Genomic DNA, 21,205 nt, shown 5'->3' on the forward strand with positions numbered 1-21,205 from the left:
TTATTTGCTTTCAGTGATCTGCTTTGAGTGCTGAGCTCTTTGCCTTCTGCTGATATTTGTTTTGATTTTCGATTTAACATAGTAAACCAAAAATCAAAACAAATATGTTTAAAAAAAGTGTTTAACTGTAAAGTCAAAAACAGAGTTTGTACCGTTTCCTACCATCTTTAAGGACTCACTACACACTATACAAAGTTCAGAACTAATAGTTGTTCGTGAATCACCTTGTTGGTGCAAAAATACTTTTTTTGGCTGTCAGAGTGAGTTATCTTTGTCTTTTTTTTGTTGATTTAACAAAAAAAATTTGAACAAATTATGTTCACATGCTGCTAGTAACAAAGTGCCTAAAGATACAATTTAATATTGGTAAGTCTTTGCTAAGTTGTCTGTGACATGTAAACACAGCACTGGTTGAATCCTTGAGTTAGCTGTGTTTTAATGCTTGATTGATTAATAAGTGTTTAACAACAACGAAAAAGAAAAGAATAGACCATTTTGAAAAATGACATGAAAGTTCCTTGGAAGCAAAATATAAAGAAAGAAAGGGTAACTTAAGATTTTTATAGAATACAATATGTTTTTTACTTTCTTGTCTCGTTTCTGCTTTATCTCCACTGCTGCTTGGATTTACTCTCATTGCTTTCATCAGTAGTTTTCACTGAAAAAGAAAAACGGTAACACAAAACTGCAGTGCATTTAGCAGCTTAAGAGACTTCAGTTATTCTTCTCAATGTCTGGGGACAAAACTCAAAAATCTGAAAATGAACTTACTGCTAATGCTGTTCACTGTGAGCTTGCTGTCAAAGTAAGACACTGTTTAATATAATAAATATAATGTTGTGTTTTGACCTTGCTTACTACTCCCAAGTTGCTAAAAAGTCAATGACTATATGGGTGATGATCTTTGGTTTGTGGTTCAGGGTTTTATTGTGACTTTTTCCTCTTTGTACATTTATTTTATGTTAAGATAAATGCTTTCATTTTTAACTATTGCATAGACAGCACAAGTTTTGCATCTGATTCTGTCGACTTGCCCCAAGAAATGATTTGATGTAATCTTAATGACTGAGACTGGTAAAACAGGCTGGTAATTTCTCTTTCTCTTTCTCTCTTGCTCTCAGGTCCTGATGTAGCTACTTCTGAACTGGCTCCACATCCTGTCTCTTATTTATCAGCCGCCTCTGCCTTGATCGCCTCTCTCTCCATCCATTCATCACTCCTTCATCCCCATCAGTAAGCCCAACAGCTGGTCCACTTAACCGTACCTGCATCTGTCCATGGACTGGCCGTGACTCTGGAGGGAGGGGGACAGAAACAAGGAAAGAGTGGAGTCGCAGAGGAGACGACGGAAAAGAAAGTTGGATTCATTCAGATGTCACGCTTCTGAAGTGGCCCTGCTCGCTGTCCTTCATCCCCCTCATCCTCCTCTTCAGCCTTCTTCAGTTATGGAGATTTAAAGGAGCAGTGAGAGACTAAGCCAAGACATTAAAGTGAAAAAATACACATTACCCTGATATCAAATAATTTTTGAATAAAACATTTAGTCAGAAACAGCATTGTTGAGCACATGAACAACCCTCCAGAATCCAAACCAAAGGGGACCTGAGTAGACAACGGAGAGAAAGGAAATCACACACACACAAAACCTTTTACTGACATGTCAACAACAGCCACAATGGGTGAAATGGCAAACAGCGCTGTGGAGTTTTACCCCAAAGGGACACGAGGTGGGGGTGGAGGAGGAGGAAGGGCAGATGGCAGCCATGCAGGGGGAGACTTTGGGGTCACAGTGAAGGAGCTCAGGGAGCTGATGGAGCTCCGAGGGGCTGATGCCCTACAGAAGATACAGGACAGCTATGGAGACACAGAGGGGCTCTGTCGGCGACTACAGTCCAACACCACTGATGGTGAGCAGACATGGGTGTAGAAACGGTTCAGTGGGAAGAATTGATAACAAAAGAAGACGTGCCTAGATGGATGAATGGGCTGGTGGAGGAATGGTAGGGTGGATGAGTAGAAATGATTGCTGCTGGCTTGCTGATTGGATGAATTTATAGAGCAGAAGATGGAGGATGAATGAGATTGTACTCTTGATTAGAGTCAAACACAGGCACCAGTGCATGAGTGGTGATTCTGTCTCATCATCATTTGACATCATTTGGCCAACAGAAACAGATTAGGTGTGGTCACCAGTCATTTTAGAACAAAGCCACCTTTTATTTTAACAAGCTACAAACATGCACTAAAACTGTTAATGATATTTATTGATGCTATGCGCACAATATCAAAACACAAATGAGTGCAACACATGTTAGATGAATTCTGAATTAAGTGCTGGCGCCTCCATTTTCCTGTAGTTGTAATCCTGACCTTGGAAAGCAGTTTTTGGTTGAGGTGCGTGCAAAGAGAATATGGGCGGATGGTCTGATTGGTGAATGGATGAAGGGATTATATAGGATGGGTGAATGGGAAGCTGATAGAGTAAATCAATAAATGGGCGAATTACAATCTCTGACAATATGCCTGCAAGGGTGTCTGGTGGTTTAGGTGCAAGTCTATTATGTTTGTGTCTCAACTGTTAACAGTCAACGAGGCAAAAGGAAAAATAATCATTTTCATAGCCTGCCAGTTACCAGAACATACTAATAAAACAAACCTTTAGTAAATCCTTTTCAAAGTTATTATGATGCCCGAGTGTTGTCTCATGGTTGTTGAAGCTGTTCAGCTATACCTGTGTTTGCTTAGTGTTTTTCCTGTCTTAGGCTACGTTCACACTGCAGGTCTTAATGCTCAATTCCGATTTTTTGATCAAATCCAGTTGTTTTTGTCTGGTTGTTCACACAGCAGTGACAGCAAACGCGCTCTAGTGTGAATGGTTCACAGCAATCAAAGTGGCCCGCATGTGCAAAAGAAGACGTCACACAGAACGCGCTCTGTTTACGGAAGTACAAATGGCAGCTACAGAGCTAGTAGGTGTTGTTGCAGTAGTCTATCAATTTCTGCACAGTCGTAACCGATAGATTTTTGACAAATTAATTAGAGAAAGAAGGACACTGACAAAAAAGAGAGTCCATGCTTTAATAATGGCCGCCATGCTTTCTCGTTTGTCTTCTCCAACGCTGATAATTGGCGTCTGTCTTGTGTCAGTGACGTAAAAGATGGATTTAATGCGACATGACCATTCAAACAGCAGTTGCTTTCTAAAACATCAGATATGTATCGAATTCAGTACCACATACGAAAGTGACTTAGGTCAGATTTGAAAATATCAGATTTGTGCTGTTCAAATTGTCATACCATGATCGGATTTGGGTCGCATAGGGTCAAAAAAGTCAAATTTGATGCGCTTTCGCCTGCAGTGTGAATGTTGCCTCATTCACATCAATGAAGTTAGCCTTAATATACCTCTCTGTATGACTCACGTTGGTGGTTTGTGCAAATACTGAACATCACAACATTCATGAAGTTAGGGTTGATTGCAGGAATGTTATAAACCCTCACTCACTAAAGTAATACAGTCAGGTCATCAAGATAAGAAGTACTTTAACTTATATTTGTCTTTATCTTCTTCTTCTTCTTCTTATTGTTTACAGATTTTCAGTTTTAGTTCAAGAGGCTTAATAAAGGTATTAACTGTTTAGCCTGTTTACTGTTATTTTTGAGAACCCAATAGATTGATAGGTTTATTTTGGCCTCTCTTTAGATCTCACTTTTATCTGCTTAATGTGTCATTGAGTCACAGGGTGCCGACCTCACCTGGCCACGGATGTGCTTGTCATTACTTTTGAGCCTTTCAAATTTGATAAATGTTTTGTTATGCCACCTAGTGGCATAAACAGTCACTTAGTAACTGCTATGCACTGATAACATTGCGTAAACATGGACTCACACAGCTATATGTATGTTTAACAATATGTAACAAACCTAAGGAACCAGTTCCAGTAACTTGCTTGGTGGCGCTAACTTACCTGAGTTGCTGATGGTTAATAATATTTACAACATTATATATTATCACTAATATATTAAAAATATAAATATTTATGTAATTTTCTAAATTTAAAGAATGATGGTATAAAAGATGGATATAGCCAACATAATGTCATCTATAGGTTTTTGAGCACTCGTTCTGAAGCGTTCAGATGAGTGCTTTTTGGCAACAACATCTTTGTGTTTTGAAACTAAATATGGTAGCCCTGACTGTGAAGCTGCTTGCTCATTGGTTAACAACTTCCCAGTTACAGCCATTAGTCAGTGATCAGATCCTCCTCCTCCTTTCTGGCATGTATAATGACTAAAACTTGCAAAATGAGCTTAATGTTTTATTCAGTATGTGGAAGTGGAAAGCCAATCAAATCATGTTAACATCTTGGGAGAGCTGGGCAGTTGATGGAGGTGAAGTTCATCATTGTTGTCAGGTATCTCACTGTTTTGTTATATTTAATGTTAGTTAAACCACTAACATTAGTCACTGTGCCTCCAGTCTCCCGCTAACTGCTATTGGAGGCACGGTGGGCGCCGTGTGAGATTAGGCCGTTGCAGAGGCACAAACTCCTGGCATTTGGTGAGAGACAAGACTATCAGTCATGTTTAACGTTGTTCACTAGCGAGGTCCAGAAAAAGGATGTAAATAGACAATGGAAACCAAGTGTTTTGTGGTTTACTGCCTGTTTATGCCATCTTGGTTTGACCTAGCTACACCAACATTACTCCTCTTCTGCTTTGTCTTTTTTATAGTTGTACATAAGCTGAGCATTAGACAAATTGCTCACATTGATCAACATCATAGTAACCAAACCAAGGGTTTAAATTTGGACATCAGTCCTTCTTCTCAGTGTGTAATAAATGCCGCTTATCATGACACAATAGTGAAAGTTAATTGATGTGCACAACGGCCATTTTTGTTCACAACCCACAGGGATGTGGTAAATTGTCATTGTTAGGTTGAAGTCATTAGTTTGCCTTGGAGATTAGCAGCCAACACACCCCTCAAACCTGAGGTGTGCCCAATGCCTAATATTAATACTGTGCAGTACTGTAGTACAGTTGCAATGTAAAAAAATAGATGTAATATGAAGTAGTAAAAATGACATTATTTTTCTGTTTGGTCACTGTAGAAGGTAATTCGTTCCGCTACTACTTAGCCTTATTCTGCAACATGGCCTGAGATGCACTGTCTTGTAATAGTCAGTTGACATCCTATTGTTCCACATATGTATCCCAATAATAGCACGTATAACTATCCCATTATTGTCTTTTTAGGCAACAAATTTGAAGGAATGTGCATATCTCAACTCAAAAGGAGTTTGTTATGTAAATCCATATAAAAATTGTTGATTTTCTTCTGTTTTTCTTCTAATATATAAAGCTGATAATTCTACATTGTGTGACCATGTGACATACTGGCATCATTGCTTTACTGTGTCACAGAAAAATGTAATGGGAGTACAGTAATGCATCAATTGGTAATGCTTTGTAATGCTTGGTAACTGTTGTTACATTTATAACATTGCAGTTCACATAAAATTCATGGCTGTTCTGATACATTGACCTGTTCAGTTTGCTCCTCGTCTGGTTTCTGAGTAGAACATATATAGATGAATTACTACAGCTTGCAGCCTGTGAGGAGGCGAGGAGCTAGGCTTGAGTGAATGGTGTAGGTGTTGGTGGAGATGGAACTGCAACCAAATTGCATATTCAAAGATTTGCCCCTATTCAAAGACACGGAGGTGTACTTTTACACACATATAATCCATGGCAATGTATGAAACTTTTAAATATGTAATGTCAGTGTTTATCAAACTTTGGTAGGGTTGAGAATGATGCCTGGCTCAAATGTATTTTAGCTTTTATCTTTTTATGCAACTTAGTGAACAGCTCCATCTGTGATTAACTTAGGAAAAAAGATTAACTAGGAATTAATCTTGTCACAATTATATTGATAGTTCTGCTAACCAAGTAGACCTCCCTGCCCCACTCAGGTGTTTAAACTGATTCAGCTGCTTATTCAGAAAGTCTCTTATCTAGCAGACAAAAGAAGATTGACAATACCAGGAGATGAATTTTAACTTAATAAATGAGTGATTCCCCCAGAATTAGATTATATTGCATTTGCACGTGTGTTCCTGTGTATGAGAGAAAGGAGCACCCACGCTTTCTTAAATGAATTCATAATGCTACCAATATCTTGTAACATGATAATAATAATAATAATAATAATAATAATAATAATAATGATGATAATAATAATAATAATAATAATAATAATAATAATAATAATATAACAATAATCAGGTGTTTGTCTTATGAGTTCTTCACATTTCATCTTTATAGTCTTGCACTGCCACTGGCAACAGTATTCCTCTTTTCGTTCTGCAGACTCAGTGAGCTACAACACAGCATCGCTGACTCTCCAGCTGGTTCAGGTTCTGGTTAGAGTGACCTTCCAACTTGCAGCAGAAATCCACATCCAATATAGCAGAACAATTACCATCGCCAGCTGCATTTCAAATGGTGGACGTTCAAACTGGCTTCAACACAGACCTCTCCAGCCTGCATGCAAGGAAATAAGGGAAAGATTATGCTAGCTGGTTACCAATTTAGTCAAAATAAAAGTTTGTGTATTATTCAAAACTATGTTGATTACATGTTGTCTCGGATATAAAAAGAACATGCAAAGTGTGTGTGTGAGAAACACTAAACAAGTCAGCTGATCTTTTCATACAACTAACTGATTAAGCAACTAATTTCTTCTGCAGTGCTGTAAATTGTTCATGCAGTCTCTCTTTCTGCCATACATGATTCCCAAAGATCAAGTTATAATGAATTTGCCAAACTAGATTTTGGATATTTGTGTCTTTAATATTTGTGTATGTATAGATGTGCACACTTGTGTGTTCTACCAGGGGTGTGGTACCACACTACACCCACTCCTTCAACTAGTTTGTAGCCTAGCAACACAATGGCAGAGAGAAGTTGGCTTGGGAAGTCAGCAAGAGAGAGTGAAAGAAGAGTGAGAACTGTGAGATGGTGATGAACAGAGAGAGGTGAATAGAGCAAGAACTGAGAGTGTGTGTGTGTGTGTGTGTGTGTGTGTGTGTACTCAAGTGTAAGTAAAATCTGTGAGATGTGTGTGTAAGAATGAGAGACAGAGAAGAGAGATTGAAAAAACATGAGAGGGGTGGTGGGTGTTAAGCTACAGTCTGTAGCTACAGGCTCCTAGTCTGTGTTGAGTGTTGCTAATTTGATACTGTGAGCTGGTCAGGAGTCAGTGCAGCAAGTCCCAACAAACCTAATGTAAAAACACACACATAAATACACACACAGTCACTCTCTCCCCCTCTGACAGGGTGTAATGTATCTGCAGATGTCCCTACAAAGCACAGTTGGCAAACAACACACAAACACACACACACACAAATGGTGATCTCCACACACTTTGACCATCTTCTCACATCTTCACAAATCACATATGGTGTCATCTCACGCGACAAAGCAGCCAAAGTGCAAACATACATGAAAAAAGATGCTCCTATCCCCACCTTGTAATGATGTGCTTAAAAACTTGTGGCTGATCATTTCCATGAAATATTTTCTGCTCCAGATCTGACACACCAACAAAAGCTGCTTCTTCTGCTCTCTATGATTACAATCACGCCGAACATAGAGCTGGAATGTGGATTGACAGATCAGATTGGAGACAATGGGTATATACTGTGTTGCACAAACAGAAACACCAGGGAAAACACGCCACACAAGTATACATTATGATGCAGTTAATGCTGAACATCATCTGTAACATGATCTACCGATCTGCATGGATGCACTCTCTCTCTCTCTGTCACTTACGCACAGTGTATGGATACTAGAACACTGCAGTGTGAGACCATTATACCAACACTGAAGACATGGAATGGGAGAAGAAATGATGAGAAAGAGGGCATAAGATAAACTGTGTGTGTGTATGTGTTTGTGTCTGTGTGTGATGTGGGTGAGGGGTTGAGGAGGAAAAGCTAGAACAGCTTGCCGCATTGTCAAGGACACATCAAGGGGAGATTGAGTGAGGGAGAAAGAAGAGGAGGAGGAGTAGAAAGGCTATGGAAGAGGATGAAGAGGACAGGAAGAATGGAGCGGATGGATGAGAAAGAAAAGGCGGGACTAATAAAAGGAGGATACAATTACTCAGCATAAGGTCACCTGTTTTCTGTCTCTCTCTCTCCTGTTGCCACACAACTCTTCAGCAATGCTGGGAGCTACATATGACTCCTCTCCTGCAAGAGTGCTGGAGCAGGATGTCTCAAAACACACACACACACACACACACACACACACACACACACACACACACACACACACACACACACACACACACACACAAGCACGCACACAGTCATTGAGCTCAGCCAACCACAGTAGCATACAAATTGCCATTTCCTATCCCCCGCGGCCAATCACAAAAGAAAAAAATGATTCTGCTTCAAACCTACCATGTGGGAGAAATGACATCACCTGTTGCTGGGCAGAAACCTCTTAGAGACAGGAAGTCCTGGTCCTGATGTCCTAGTCACCATGGAAACGGAATCATTAAGGGAGGGGAGAGGAGGGTGAGGATGGAGATGTATTCATAGATGTATAGTTGTAGTCAGTAGTTTGCATACACTCATCATGGGCATGAATGTCATGGTAAATTTGGGCTTTTGATTACACGGTGGAATGGCTGTACAGCATACAGCTTTAAATACTTTAAAAAGAACTGGCTTCACAATTTTGAATGTAAATTTATTTTGGATTTTCTCTAATTCACACAGGATCAAAATACATACAGCTCCCATTAATATTTGCTTAAATATCTCTAAGCAAGCCTTACCACTTTTGGTAGCCATCAACAAGCTGCTGACATATCCATTCTTGGATAGCTGATTAATCTCTTCAGGTTTATTTAAATTAGCTGTATTTCCTGAATCTGGCTTTTCAGCATAATCCACAAACGTTCTATAGGTTTGAGGTTGTAGTTTCAGGAAGGCCAATTCTTAGCTTAATGTTATCCATTCAAAAACCAGTGTGTTTGTGATCATTGTTGCATCGGTCCAACTGGTTGTGTCCACATTTCAACCATTTAGCTGTTAATCTGAAGCAATGTTGAAAAATTTGGAGGTAGTTCTCCATTATTCCATCTAATTTATTAACAACCCCAGAGCATGAGGCTACCACTACCGTGTATTGTGCTTAGGTCTGAAAGCCTCACCTTTACTCCTCTAAACATGCATTTCATCCTTGTGGCCAAGTAGCTCTATTTTTTTTCTCCAGAAGGCAACTGCAAATTTCAGTGGACCTTGAAGGTGCTGATTTTTCTTGGTTGGCACCCGCTCAGTCCATAGCGGTGTAAAATTCGCTTTACTGCTGACAGTCAGAGATGTTTCAGCAGTTACTAGTTTACTAGTTCAGAACAAGCTTGAGCCTTGATGGTTCCTGGGTTATTCTTGAACATTATAAGCAAATGTCTCTCAATTCAGTTCTGTTCAATTCAATTCAAGTCAATTTATATAGTGCCAGATCTCATCTGTTTCTTCTTTTAGACGTTGGCAAAGTGGTGACACATCCAAATAGCTCGAATTCTTTGAAGCAAAGATGTTGGAATCTAGTAACAATCTATGCTTGTTTAGAAACATTGTCAAAGACCTTCCTAATCTGTGTAAATCTTTACTGAGTTCATTGACTTCTCCCTTCTCCCTTATTTTTAAAAAGCATATCCTTTTTGTGCTGGCAATGATAGTTACAGTTACAGTCAAACATAATCAAGTTAATAGACTATGGCCTTGTCTAGTTAAAAGAAATTGTAGAACACTGAGCAGCACTTCTTAAAAGATTTAGGTGTATGTATATATTTAAGTCTGTATGTATGCTTTTGACTCTGGCTGGATTGGAGAAAATCCAAAATAAATTCAAAATTATTTAAAGTCATAATGACATGGGGTGTACAATCATTCCACCCTGGAAAAGGAACAGTTCAAAGAAGTCATTAAACACCCAAATCAACCATGATATTCATCCCCATGATGAGTGTAGACAGACTTTTGACAACAACAGTCCTCCTGATTTCAGGTGGACTCAGGTGACACCCCCTACCACCCATTAAAATTTCCAGAGAGAGTACAACAAGACTCTATGCCTAGTCTCTTGTCCACAAACTCATCAAAAGAAATATACAGCCATGGTTAGCTACACTTTTTAAAGACTTTGAGATTATTTTACTGGGCAAAGGGCTTTTTGTGGGTGTGTGGGTGATGCTTTGTGCATGTATGTCGCATTCCAAGTGTCTTACTGTCCCTATGTACACCGTTGGTTTATCTCCACATATATCTTCACTCAGGAATGAAACATGCACATCTGTGCATGCAAAGGTGTTTTGTTTTTTCACTTGGCTATGTAAATTTTAAAGCATTTATTTTACGAAATGGCATTTTCTATCTCAGCCTTGCCTCACGTGCCTCATCCTCCCACTCCCTCTATCAGGTCTCAGTGGGGATCCGGCAGACCTGGAACGTCGGTGCCAAACCTTCGGCCAAAACTTCATTCCGCCCAAAAAGGCCAAGACGTTCCTGGAACTTGTGTGGGAGGCCTTACAGGACGTCACACTTATCATTTTGGAGGCCGCTGCCATCATCTCCCTTGGCCTTTCCTTCTACCAGCCTCCTGGAAAAGAAACTGAATGTGAGGATGTGGACAAAGGGTGTGGTTTCTGGTTTGGGAGGGTGTGACAAAAAGTCTATCAGCAAGAGTGGAACAGGTGGATGTGAAAAATGAAAATGAGATAAAGACAAGTAAAAGTAAGACATTGTCAGTATACATATAGTAGGATAAGAGAGGAGGAACAAGACAGAGGAGAAGTTAAGGTTATATGAAGAAAATACACAAACACTGGAAAAGAAAACTAAGGGAGACGGTTGAAGCAAGCCATTTACATGATGATGGCAATGTAAAAAGAGAAGTCAAAAGTTAATAAAGAAGAGCTAAATTCATCCAAATCCAATCTGCTAGTGAAAAACTAAATGCTGTTGGAAAAAAAGGAAGTGGAACTTGAGTTGAGAAGACTTGGTCAAATCAAATCATGAAACCAATATAAAAAGTATATTAGAGCAAAGCTAAGAAGAATTGCTAGGACTAGCATATAAGGCAGGCTGTTGTTATGAAACCACATGTAAGTAAATAATATGTTCTGCTAATGCTATGTAAGCATTTAGCTAATTGACTTTGCCTTACTTTGTGAATACTGGAATAGTATGAAATTCTAAAACACAGTGTAACAGCAGCATAGATAATGAGACCTTAGACAAGTTGAGAAAAATGCAAAGTTATTTATTTTTAGTTTTATCTGTTTTCAAATTGTATCAGCATTAGCAAATATTATAATGCAGCAGTAACTTAAACGTGTTTTTTTCTGTTAAACTTAATGTAGACAAAAATTACAAAAACCCAAAATGCTAAATATAGTAACAATCACCACTAACTAATTTCTTTTTTGGCCTCACAGTGCCCAAAATAGAAATTAATTGACATAAGTATGAAAGCATTAGATTAAGTGTTTATAAAAGCACTAAAGTCAGCCAGCTGTTCAGTGATGTCAGTTACAGCTTATTGAAAAATGCTGTATAAGCTAGAGCAATTCTTTGAATGGTGGATCTAATAGTGAGTCAGTCCCTATAGAGTCCTATGTTACCTATAATACCAGACTTTAGAGAAGAAATAAACATAATTTAGCCTGGTGCAAAAGTGATTTTTTCTTAGTCCTGATTTTCTTTTTACCCAAAGTTAGCTGCTCATTTATTATCACATTTACTTTTTAGCACAAAATGGCATCAGCATTGAGACTTTTAAACATCAAATTGTCTACAGAGTCCCATTCCAGTAGACATATTTTACCCAAGATCTCAACCAGGATGATTTAGGTTATTCTCATGACAAATTTGCATGCTTTTTAGTATCTCATTTAGATATATAAGTACTTCCATCAAAACATTCTCAAATGTTGCTTCTAGATGTTCTGTTTAGCAAAATATTGTACTTTGTTGCTGTTGATTTTCCTGTTGTTTGGTGAAATCAGAGAGGAGTGAAAAAAAAATAAGAATCTTTTTAAATAAGGAAGAAAAATACAAGCACACAATAGACAAAAGCTGAAGAAACAGAAAGTGAAATGGCTCACCAAATTGGGTCTGTTGAATTTGGTGAGCCATTCTGTGACAATGAAGGGTCATGATAGAGAGGAAGTGGGCTCATCAGAGGATGCAGATATGGGACACTGTGGCTCTGTGTAAAACCAGCCACACATGCAAATCAAAGAGCGGTGACCATGTGTAGTCATTAGATGATGCTCAAAGTAGCAGTCAAAAGTAGCCCCTGCACTTCTAAGCTTAAGCCATATTGTTTTGTTCTCTATGACTCACCAGAAACAATGATGAAGTTTTGATATTTACCTAATATCAGTTTTTCTAGTGGGCCATTTGATTATATTTTCCCCTGTTATTTTCCTCCCCATTTGAAATTTGATGTTTTTTGGAAGACAGTTATTGATTTTCCGAGGCATGTTCAAAAAATATCTCACTCTAAACAATTGCTCCATCTTCAGCATGCGGGAATGTGTCGGCGGGTGCAGAGGATGAAGGCGAGGCAGATGCTGGCTGGATTGAGGGCGCTGCCATCCTGCTTTCTGTTGTGTGTGTTGTCTTGGTGACAGCGTTTAACGACTGGTCTAAAGAGAAGCAGTTCCGGGGTCTACAGAGTCGAATTGAGCAAGAGCAGAAGTTCACTGTTGTGCGAAAAGGAAACGTCATCCAGATCCCTGTGGCTGACATGGTGGTGGGGGACATGGCTCAGGTCAAATATGGTAAGGAATCCACTATAAGATCTTCCTATACAGAAAAACCAACAACATACCAACAAATTAAAAGATTCATTCACTTTCATTTTTGTAAGTATTTTGATTAATTTAGAAGATCTAAGGACACTGCAGATAAAATAAAACTTAATCACAAGAGTCAATCACAAACATATCTAATAAAGAATGAAAGCTGACGTACAAATTTCACAAAACCTACCTCAGTTTAGTATAATACTGAATACTGACAGCTGAAAAATATTCTTTATAATTAATCTTACACATACTGTATAATGTATGCTGTTAGGGGAGCTCTGTGTAACCTCAGAAAACCATTGCTATTAATGATACCCATAGCAATAAATGAACCACAGTCAACATTATTGCTTGTGTCTGTGTGTAGCTTGTGTCGACTTCATGTGTCAGCTACTGTCATCGAAAACAGTGATGAGACATACACGAGGCTCTGTTTTATGTACTGTGTGTTGTTGTATCTTGTACAACAACTGAGAGATATTGTATAAGGTGGTGTTAAGTTAACTTAATGTTAACTAATGCTAGGCACCATTTTCGCTTTAGGTCATTATGTGATTTCCTTATGGCTAAAATCTATTTGATATACTATTTGATATACTATACTATTTGACGTCATACATATGCTTGTGCTAGCTTGTTCAATAATAATAATAATTTAACAGGTTAACTAGCATTTGCACTCAGATATGTTTAGGGTTTTTTTAGGTAAGGCCTCAGTTAGGGCTGCACGATTTTGCATAAAATGAGAATCACGATTTTTTTGCTTAGAATTGAGATCACGATTCTCTCACGATTTTCTTTTCCAATATAAATATTTATTGCACTTATTAACTGCACATCAACTTCGTAACAGTTGAAACTGAACATAAAAACAATAAATAAACATAAAAACAATAAATGCCTCACATTTTGTGGTTGCCGCAAAATGTTGTACTGCTTGAAATTCTGTCTCCACCGTTGCTCGACACTGCGTGTATAGAGCAGGTAGTGCAACAATAGAAAAATAGTTGCGGGACGGCACTGTGTAGCGTTTGTCTAGGGTGTTGATCATTTTCCTAAATCCCTCGTTTTGCACAGTGTTGATATATCTTTGGTCAGGTGATAAGTAATAGCCTCCGTAATTTCTTTGTGCCTGCGGGAGTTTGACGTGTATAGGGAAGCACTGTATAAGGTTCCCGTTATTGATGTTTGGGGGGTTGACCGGGACGAATTTTCTCCTGTCACTTTCTCGTCATCCCTGACGTGTTCTCCGTTGTTTTTTCCCTGCCAATTTGAGCATCACGGCACAGCTTCTGTATCATGTGGTATAAGGCTCCGCCCTTGTCATTTGTTGAGCAGGAAGAGGGAGCGCTTGTTTTCATGCAGATTACGTCCCGGATCAAAATGCGGTACAATCGTTGTCGTCTTTTTTTTTTTTTTTTTTTTTTTTTAAATCGTTGTCATTTGGAAATGAGATCGCACATAAGTATGAATCGAGATCGCGATTTTTTAACGATTAATCGTGCAGCCCTAGCCTCAGTCACACATGCCTAGAGACAGTCGTGGCAAATTCTGATCACTAGGGAAAAATGTGCCTTTCCGACCAGCTGGTTGCTGAAGGTTGGTTATATTGCTAGGTAAAATTGATCACAAAGAAGCTGCTGCACCATTAACCTCCTTGTAATTTGGTCACTAGCAAACCATGCTGAAGCACCATATACCTTTTCTCACTTTTTATTCAGCAAACAACCACCAGCCACTCGGAAACACACATTTGTGTTGGCCTGTGTGACTGTGGTTTAGCTAAAATCATAGAGACTCTAAGGAACCTTCAGCAACCACTTACGGGGAATACTTTACCCTAATGATCAGTTTTTGCCAGGTAATCACCAGCCAGTCTCTAAACCTCTATGACTGGGGCTGAAGATACCATTAGCTATTGATGCTCTCTGTTGATGCTGGGACTGGAAGTGAGGAATTGAGGCAAAGCTTCAAGCATCCAGAATCACAGCCTGTAAAATAAATGGGAACTCAGAGGGATGTTGGTTTTTCCAAGCAGTACATTTATTGTTCCTTCTTGTGTTTGTTGTAGTATTTATGTCACGCCATTTGCATGCATGCATTGATGGGGATACTATCTGCAGTGAGATAAAAAAGAGACAGCGAGAAAGGGAAATGGCATAAAAAGCAGTTAAAGTCAAGTGAATTTAAGTGGTGCTGTGCAGTAACAGTGAGGATATATAATACAAGCAAGCTGAGTGTGTGTACACACTGATATGTGTATGTCTATGTTCAGGTGACCTATTGCCAGCTGATGGTATCTTGGTCCAAGGAAATGATCTGAAGATAGATGAGAGCTCTCTTACCGGAGAGTCTGACCATGTACGCAAATCTGTGGATAAGGACCCCATGCTTCTCTCAGGTTTGTTTGTTGTTTTTTTGCTCAACAAGTGGCAAGTGACAATTACAAGTGTGCATGCAGCTATGAAGATGAAGCCCATCCTCGTGATGATATTTATTATTCATAACTGTCTGGTAAAGTAACAGATTGTAAAACTATACAAACATATTCAATTTATAAATATTATGGGTCACCAAGTCAAGTCTTGTCAGCTTTTTGCCATCAATTCAAGTCAACAAAAGACAAGTCAGTATTTTTGTGACCCTGCTCCTACTCTAGTCCAAGTCTCCAAACTCATGTCTACACTCTGGCTGAGGGCTAGGGTTTAGCCTTAACTCTAAATTTTTTCCTCCATATTGTCTTTTTTTTACTTTAACTATTGAGACCAACACTTTACATGTAGCACTCATCTAAACTATTAAAGGTACCCATGTGATGGAGGGCTCGGGGAGGATGCTGGTGACAGCTGTTGGTGTGAACTCACAGACAGGCATCATCTTCACTCTCCTGGGAGCTGGAGATGTGGAGGAAGATGGGAAAGAGAAGAAAGGTAAGTGACTCAGTGGAGACAATAAATGACAATAATTACGATCATTTTGTTGAAGATGCTTTACACCTTTATGATAGGTTTAAATATTTTCATCTTCATTATTAATATATGCAGTATTGTTCTTGATATATTCAAACCAGTAGAGGAGTAGAGAGAGATAAAGCTCTCTTTTTTTTATCACATCTGTGACCTTTGGTTTAGTTGCCCTTTCTTTACAAGGTTATCTTTTGGTTATCATCTGGCACACATAATACAACATTATTTAACTGAAATTTAAAAAAAAAAAAGAAAAACAAAAGAAAAACAAAATGAAAATTCACAATGTGGTAAGCTTAAAAAACTCACTAATACAAAGCGCCTCAAGGCAACTGTTGTTGTGATTTGATGCTATATAAATGAAATTACATTGAAATTGTAACTAAATGAGACTGTGCTGATGAGAAAAATCTATAAGGACATTCAAAATGTATAATATATCAAGAGTAACCAGTAACAGACAAAAAACCAAAATCAAAATCAAAAGACACAAGATGACTACAAAGAGACACATACTAACAGAAACAGAAACAAAATAATCAAACATACAAAACAAGCACAAAAGACATAGAACCCAGCATAAAAATAAGACACAATATGGCAAAGAAAAAAACAGAAACTACAAATAACACAGCCATCTTCTTTTGTGTCTGCTTCAGTAGGGAGGTCTTGCTTTTATGGCGGGGGGGGGGGGAGGCTGTTACATGTCTGTGCCCAGGGGCCTATTGTTTCATAATCCATCCATGCTCACACACTGCGACATGCGTGTGCTGGGATGTGTGTGTGTGTGTGTGTGTGTGTGTGTGTGTGTGTGTGTGTGTGTGTGTGTGTGTGTGTGTGTGTATGGGGTTAGCTGAATGCCTGAATGATTTCAGATAAGAGCTTCAACAGGAAACACACCAGTTTAACCTCATAGATAATTTAGTCCACATCCTCGTCATCTCTCTTTCCACTACCTGTTTCCCTTTCTCTTTCCCCACTTGTTTTCTCATTTTCCCCCTCTTCTATCAGCTTGCCCGTCATTCTCCGATTCTCTCACTGTTTCTCTTGTGCCCTCTTTCACTTTCCTCTCTCTGGCATTACCCTCCACTGTCTCTCCTCCCCACCCTTAATCTGAGAGAGAGAGGTTGAGGCTGCAGATTGAATCAATTATTGAAAGAGCAGGGGAGAGTGAGGCAGCTGGAGAGTTTCAGGGAAGAGTGTTGGTTGGTCAGTGTACAAAGCATTAGTCTGTGCTCATATTTGTTCCGTAGGAGCCTTGCAGTCAGAGCAGAGCTGCAGACAGCAGAAGCTACAAATACTTTCAGAAGCACTTAAGGTTAATATCATTATTAGTGCACTCTTCTGTGCCTCTACAGTACTGCTGCAGCTCTCACTTCTGCATTGGAATGCGTCTGCTACTGTTGATGTCTTGAAAAAGGAGAACGCATCTTCCTGGAATGCAGAAATAGACAACAACAAACCGCCTGATGACACTTACTTTATTAAAGAAATACTCTTACAGCTTGTTGTTTTCGTTCTGTTCCCAAAGTGTTCGTTGCATCCTGGGATGTGTTGCAGCTCAGTGCAGCTGCCTCTGTGGGCTGGATCGTTCAGACACTCGTTTACTGGAACTAATACATTATTCAGAAGACTACAAATGCCAGAACTTGTTAGTTTTTCCTCATGCAGTGGGATTTTGCTGTGGGGCTGTTTATGTTTCTTCTTTAATCTGTCTCCTATTTTGAGGTTTCATTCTACGCAATATGCATTACGCACGCAGAGCTGTGCATACAAACACATTCACTTCTTGAGTTTTTTTATTCTTGATTTGCTGTTTTTTGTTTTTCCCTTTTTGCCAAATCCTTCATGTGCCCCTTCCCACAAAAACCTTCCTTTGTCACACATTTACCCGAACAGAGGAGAGTACTGAGTTGCTCATCACTACAGATGCCAGTTACAGCACAGTCACCAATGGTATGTGAGCATAAAGTTATCCGCCCCACTCCTTTCCTCAACAAATTGACCCCATAGTGTACACAGTGAAAGTGACAGTGCCGTATGATGCCACTGTGTATCTGATATCACTGTGTTGATGTTCATCCTGCAGTATCATATTGATGTTATTTTGGGACTGTCATTGCAGCTCATGTTGTTGTGGTGGGTGTGCAGGAGTGGGGAAACGAAATATTAAGACTTACAAGCTATTGGAAAAGAGAGAAGACAAAAAATAATGATATGCAGCAGTGGGACATTAACATCTGGGCTTGAAAAGAAGTTAGTGGAGAAGAAATGCTCAGTGTATCACAAGAAATCTCCCAGCAGCCTTTGGCAGTGTAACTAAGGAATGCTACAAGGTTACCTGATGCAGTCGTAACTATAAGCTTATCAAAAAGGAATGTTTTAAATCTAATCGTCGAGTGTTTGTCTCCCAAATCCAAACCAAGAGCTGGTTCCACAGAGGAGAGCCTTCAGTTATTAGACCTGCAGTCTGAAAGCAAAGTGCTCTATTAGGATAATGTGGTACTATGAGGTCTTTAAGATATGGCTGCACCTTATTATTCAAGACTTTGTATGTGAATAAAATGATTTTAAATTCAATTCAATTTTAGATTTTACAGGAAGCTAGTCAAGAGAAGCCTGATCTCTGTTTCTAGTCCTATTTTGTTTTGTTTTTTTAATGGAGAAAACACTGATTGGAACAATGTCATGAAGCCAAAACCATTTGTGTGAGGTGACTACCAGAGTAACATTGGTCATCATGTTGTAGGAACACCATTGCGGTGATATCAGATTATGTGGATTACCTTTGGATAATACCTTTGACAATGTCTCTCACTCTCTTGTATAACCCAATGTATGAAGTATGAACTGTTCCCTTTAGTATTGTTCTGTGTGTTTTTCTGTTTCTATTTTTTTGTGTTCTTGTTCTTTGACCTTTATGACTCTGTCTAACTTGGCCTCCTTTTGTCTCAGGAAAGCAACCTGATGGTGCAGTGGAGAACAATCAGAACAAAGGTAGAGGCTTGTGTTTGGTTGGAGTTTAGTTTGAATGTGAGTTTGTTGTTGAGTTTATTGTCAGGTGCTGAAGACATTTACAGTTTTCAAATGTTTGTGCTGTGTGTGTTTTTCAGCCAAAAAACAGGATGGGGGAGTTGCCATGGAGATGCAACCTCTGAAGAGTGCAGAAGGAGGAGAGGTAGAGGACAGAGAGAAGAAGAAGACCAATGTTCCAAAGAAAGAGAAGAGTGTGTTGCAGGGAAAGCTCACAAAGCTGGCTGTTCAGATTGGCAAAGCAGGTACACAACTCATCCCTATACCGGGCAGAATTTCACGCCCTTATAGTTTCGGTGTCCTCTAAAATATCAGAGTAGTAGAATCTGCACAAAGTAGCTGTAAAAAGTAGAATCTGCAGCTGTATGTCCTACTGAGCTTTTGTTGCAACAATGTATGGGTTTCTCAGTATGAAAAACAAATTGTGGGAATAGTGTGAAGCTCTGAGTGTGAAAGTGTGAAGACTTGGGTAGAAAGATGCTGTATTACTGTTCAGAAACAGGCATGTGTGCAAGATGATGTTCTCAACTTCTACAGGAATGTGAACGATGGGTTTTTATTCGCTTGGCATGTGTCACTACAGGCCCAACATAAAATGCAATGCAGTCTTGAATGAGCAATTCTGATGAGTTGTCTCTTCTTTGATCTCCCTACAGGTTTGGTGATGTCAGCCATCACTGTCATCATTTTGGTGCTGTTCTTTGTCATCAACACATTTGTCGTTGAAGGTTTGTGTTTATGCAGCTTTGCAACATACAGCTTTCCAACAATCGCTCATTACTGTTTTAAACACAACAGTGTTTTCTTGTCATGTTGAACATTTCTTAGGCTTTCAAAAGAGGTTTTGTAGGTTTAATATGCAGTTTGCTGTGTGTTGCAGGTCACTCATGGTTGCCGGAGTGTACTCCAGTCTACATCCAGTACTTTGTCAAGTTCTTCATCATTGGAGTCACTGTGCTGGTTGTTGCTGTCCCAGAAGGCTTACCTCTCGCTGTCACAATCTCTCTGGCTTACTCTGTCAAGGTACATTCGCCTGTCAGCTTTAACGAATGATTAACCACATGGACATGTAGGAACTGCTGCTTCTTTAGCTGGTCACGTTGGCTTCACGCTGAGACTGTCATGGGAAAAAAAGTCAGCTAAAGCGTCAATGTGAATACTGAAATCAACAATGGCCAATTAATGCTTTTGGACAGTATGTGTCATTAGAATGCATCCAGTCTGACATGTTGCATGTCTTGGACTTGAGGTCCCTATTGAAATTTCCATAATCTGGATTCTCTGAGTGTCCAGCTGTCAAATTCCAGATCCAATGTTTTGTATGAGCATAAGTGAAAGTGTTTCTTTTTTGCCCCCAGTATTACCTGTCAGGCTTTATACAGGACTTCATGCTCTCTGATAGGTGTCATGATCCTGGGTCATTTTGACCCAGCGTTTTGTGTTTCCTTGAAGTTCATTTTGTGCCTCGTGTGTATTCTGATTTGGTATTCTGTGTCCTCCCCTTGTGCCCTGTTCGTGTTCTGGATTTCCTGTCTTATTCTGAAGGTCGGTGTCTGTTGTCATCGTGTTCAGCTTGTCTCCTCAGGTCGTCGTGTGTATTAGGATCAGCTGTTCTCCCCTCCTGTGTGTGATTACCCGATTACCTGGTGTGTGTATATTTAGTGGGTGTCGGTCTGTGCTCGTTGTCGGCTCGTCTGCGTTCTTCTGCATTTGTCTGCGTTCTTCTGTGTAGTCTGCGTTTCTCTGTGTCATCTGCGTCATCCGTGTATCTCTGCGTCTCTCTGCATTCTCCAGTTCATATGACTTCAGGTTTGCTCTTTAGTTTATCCCAGTTTAGGTCTTCTTCAGTTATTTGTCATCCCTCACTGCCTGTTTGCCACCCTGCCACTCTGTAAATAAACACTCACTCATATCATCAGTCGGCTGTCTGCATTTTGGGTCCTCATTCATCCACAACACGACTGCTGCCCCAGCCGTGACAGTACGAGCCGACCAAACATGGACCCAGCAGCATCCGCCCCCTCCCAGGAGTTTCGGGAGGAATTAATTGACACTGCTTCGAGGTTGGTTAACCTGTGGCTTGAACATGAGGGAGGGAACTCAGCCGCTGTAGAAGCCAGGCTACAGCAGTTAATATCTACTCACCCCTGGCTTCTGGACTCTCTTCACCCGCTCGCACAGGACTTCATCCTCAACGAGCTTCATCTTCACCCTCCAGCCGCTACCGCTTCCCAACCCAGCCCGGCGGCGAATGTTTTGCTCTGCCCGCCGGGGAATCTGCGGCCTGGCACGCCAGATGTGG

The 21,205-nt window shown here is 39.7% G+C and overlaps 1 protein-coding gene across 1 annotated transcript in view; it reads left to right on the plus strand.

The window, feature by feature from the left end:
• Window positions 1–21,205, plus strand: part of atp2b3b (ATPase plasma membrane Ca2+ transporting 3b) — a 71,524-nt gene that overhangs the window by 7,738 nt on the left and 42,581 nt on the right. Inside the window, exons 2-10 of the mRNA XM_039605025.1 lie at window positions 1,122–1,907; window positions 10,510–10,707; window positions 12,620–12,877; window positions 15,180–15,305; window positions 15,709–15,834; window positions 18,826–18,867; window positions 18,984–19,148; window positions 19,560–19,631; window positions 19,784–19,926. Coding sequence (XP_039460959.1) covers window positions 1,658–1,907; window positions 10,510–10,707; window positions 12,620–12,877; window positions 15,180–15,305; window positions 15,709–15,834; window positions 18,826–18,867; window positions 18,984–19,148; window positions 19,560–19,631; window positions 19,784–19,926 — 1,380 coding nt within the window. The 5' untranslated portion in view covers window positions 1,122–1,657. The remainder of the gene's footprint in view (window positions 1–1,121; window positions 1,908–10,509; window positions 10,708–12,619; window positions 12,878–15,179; window positions 15,306–15,708; window positions 15,835–18,825; window positions 18,868–18,983; window positions 19,149–19,559; window positions 19,632–19,783; window positions 19,927–21,205) is intronic.

The sequence above is a fragment of the Oreochromis aureus genome, linkage group 20, assembly GCF_013358895.1.
Source record: "Oreochromis aureus strain Israel breed Guangdong linkage group 20, ZZ_aureus, whole genome shotgun sequence".
Lineage (NCBI taxonomy): Eukaryota > Metazoa > Chordata > Actinopteri > Cichliformes > Cichlidae > Oreochromis > Oreochromis aureus.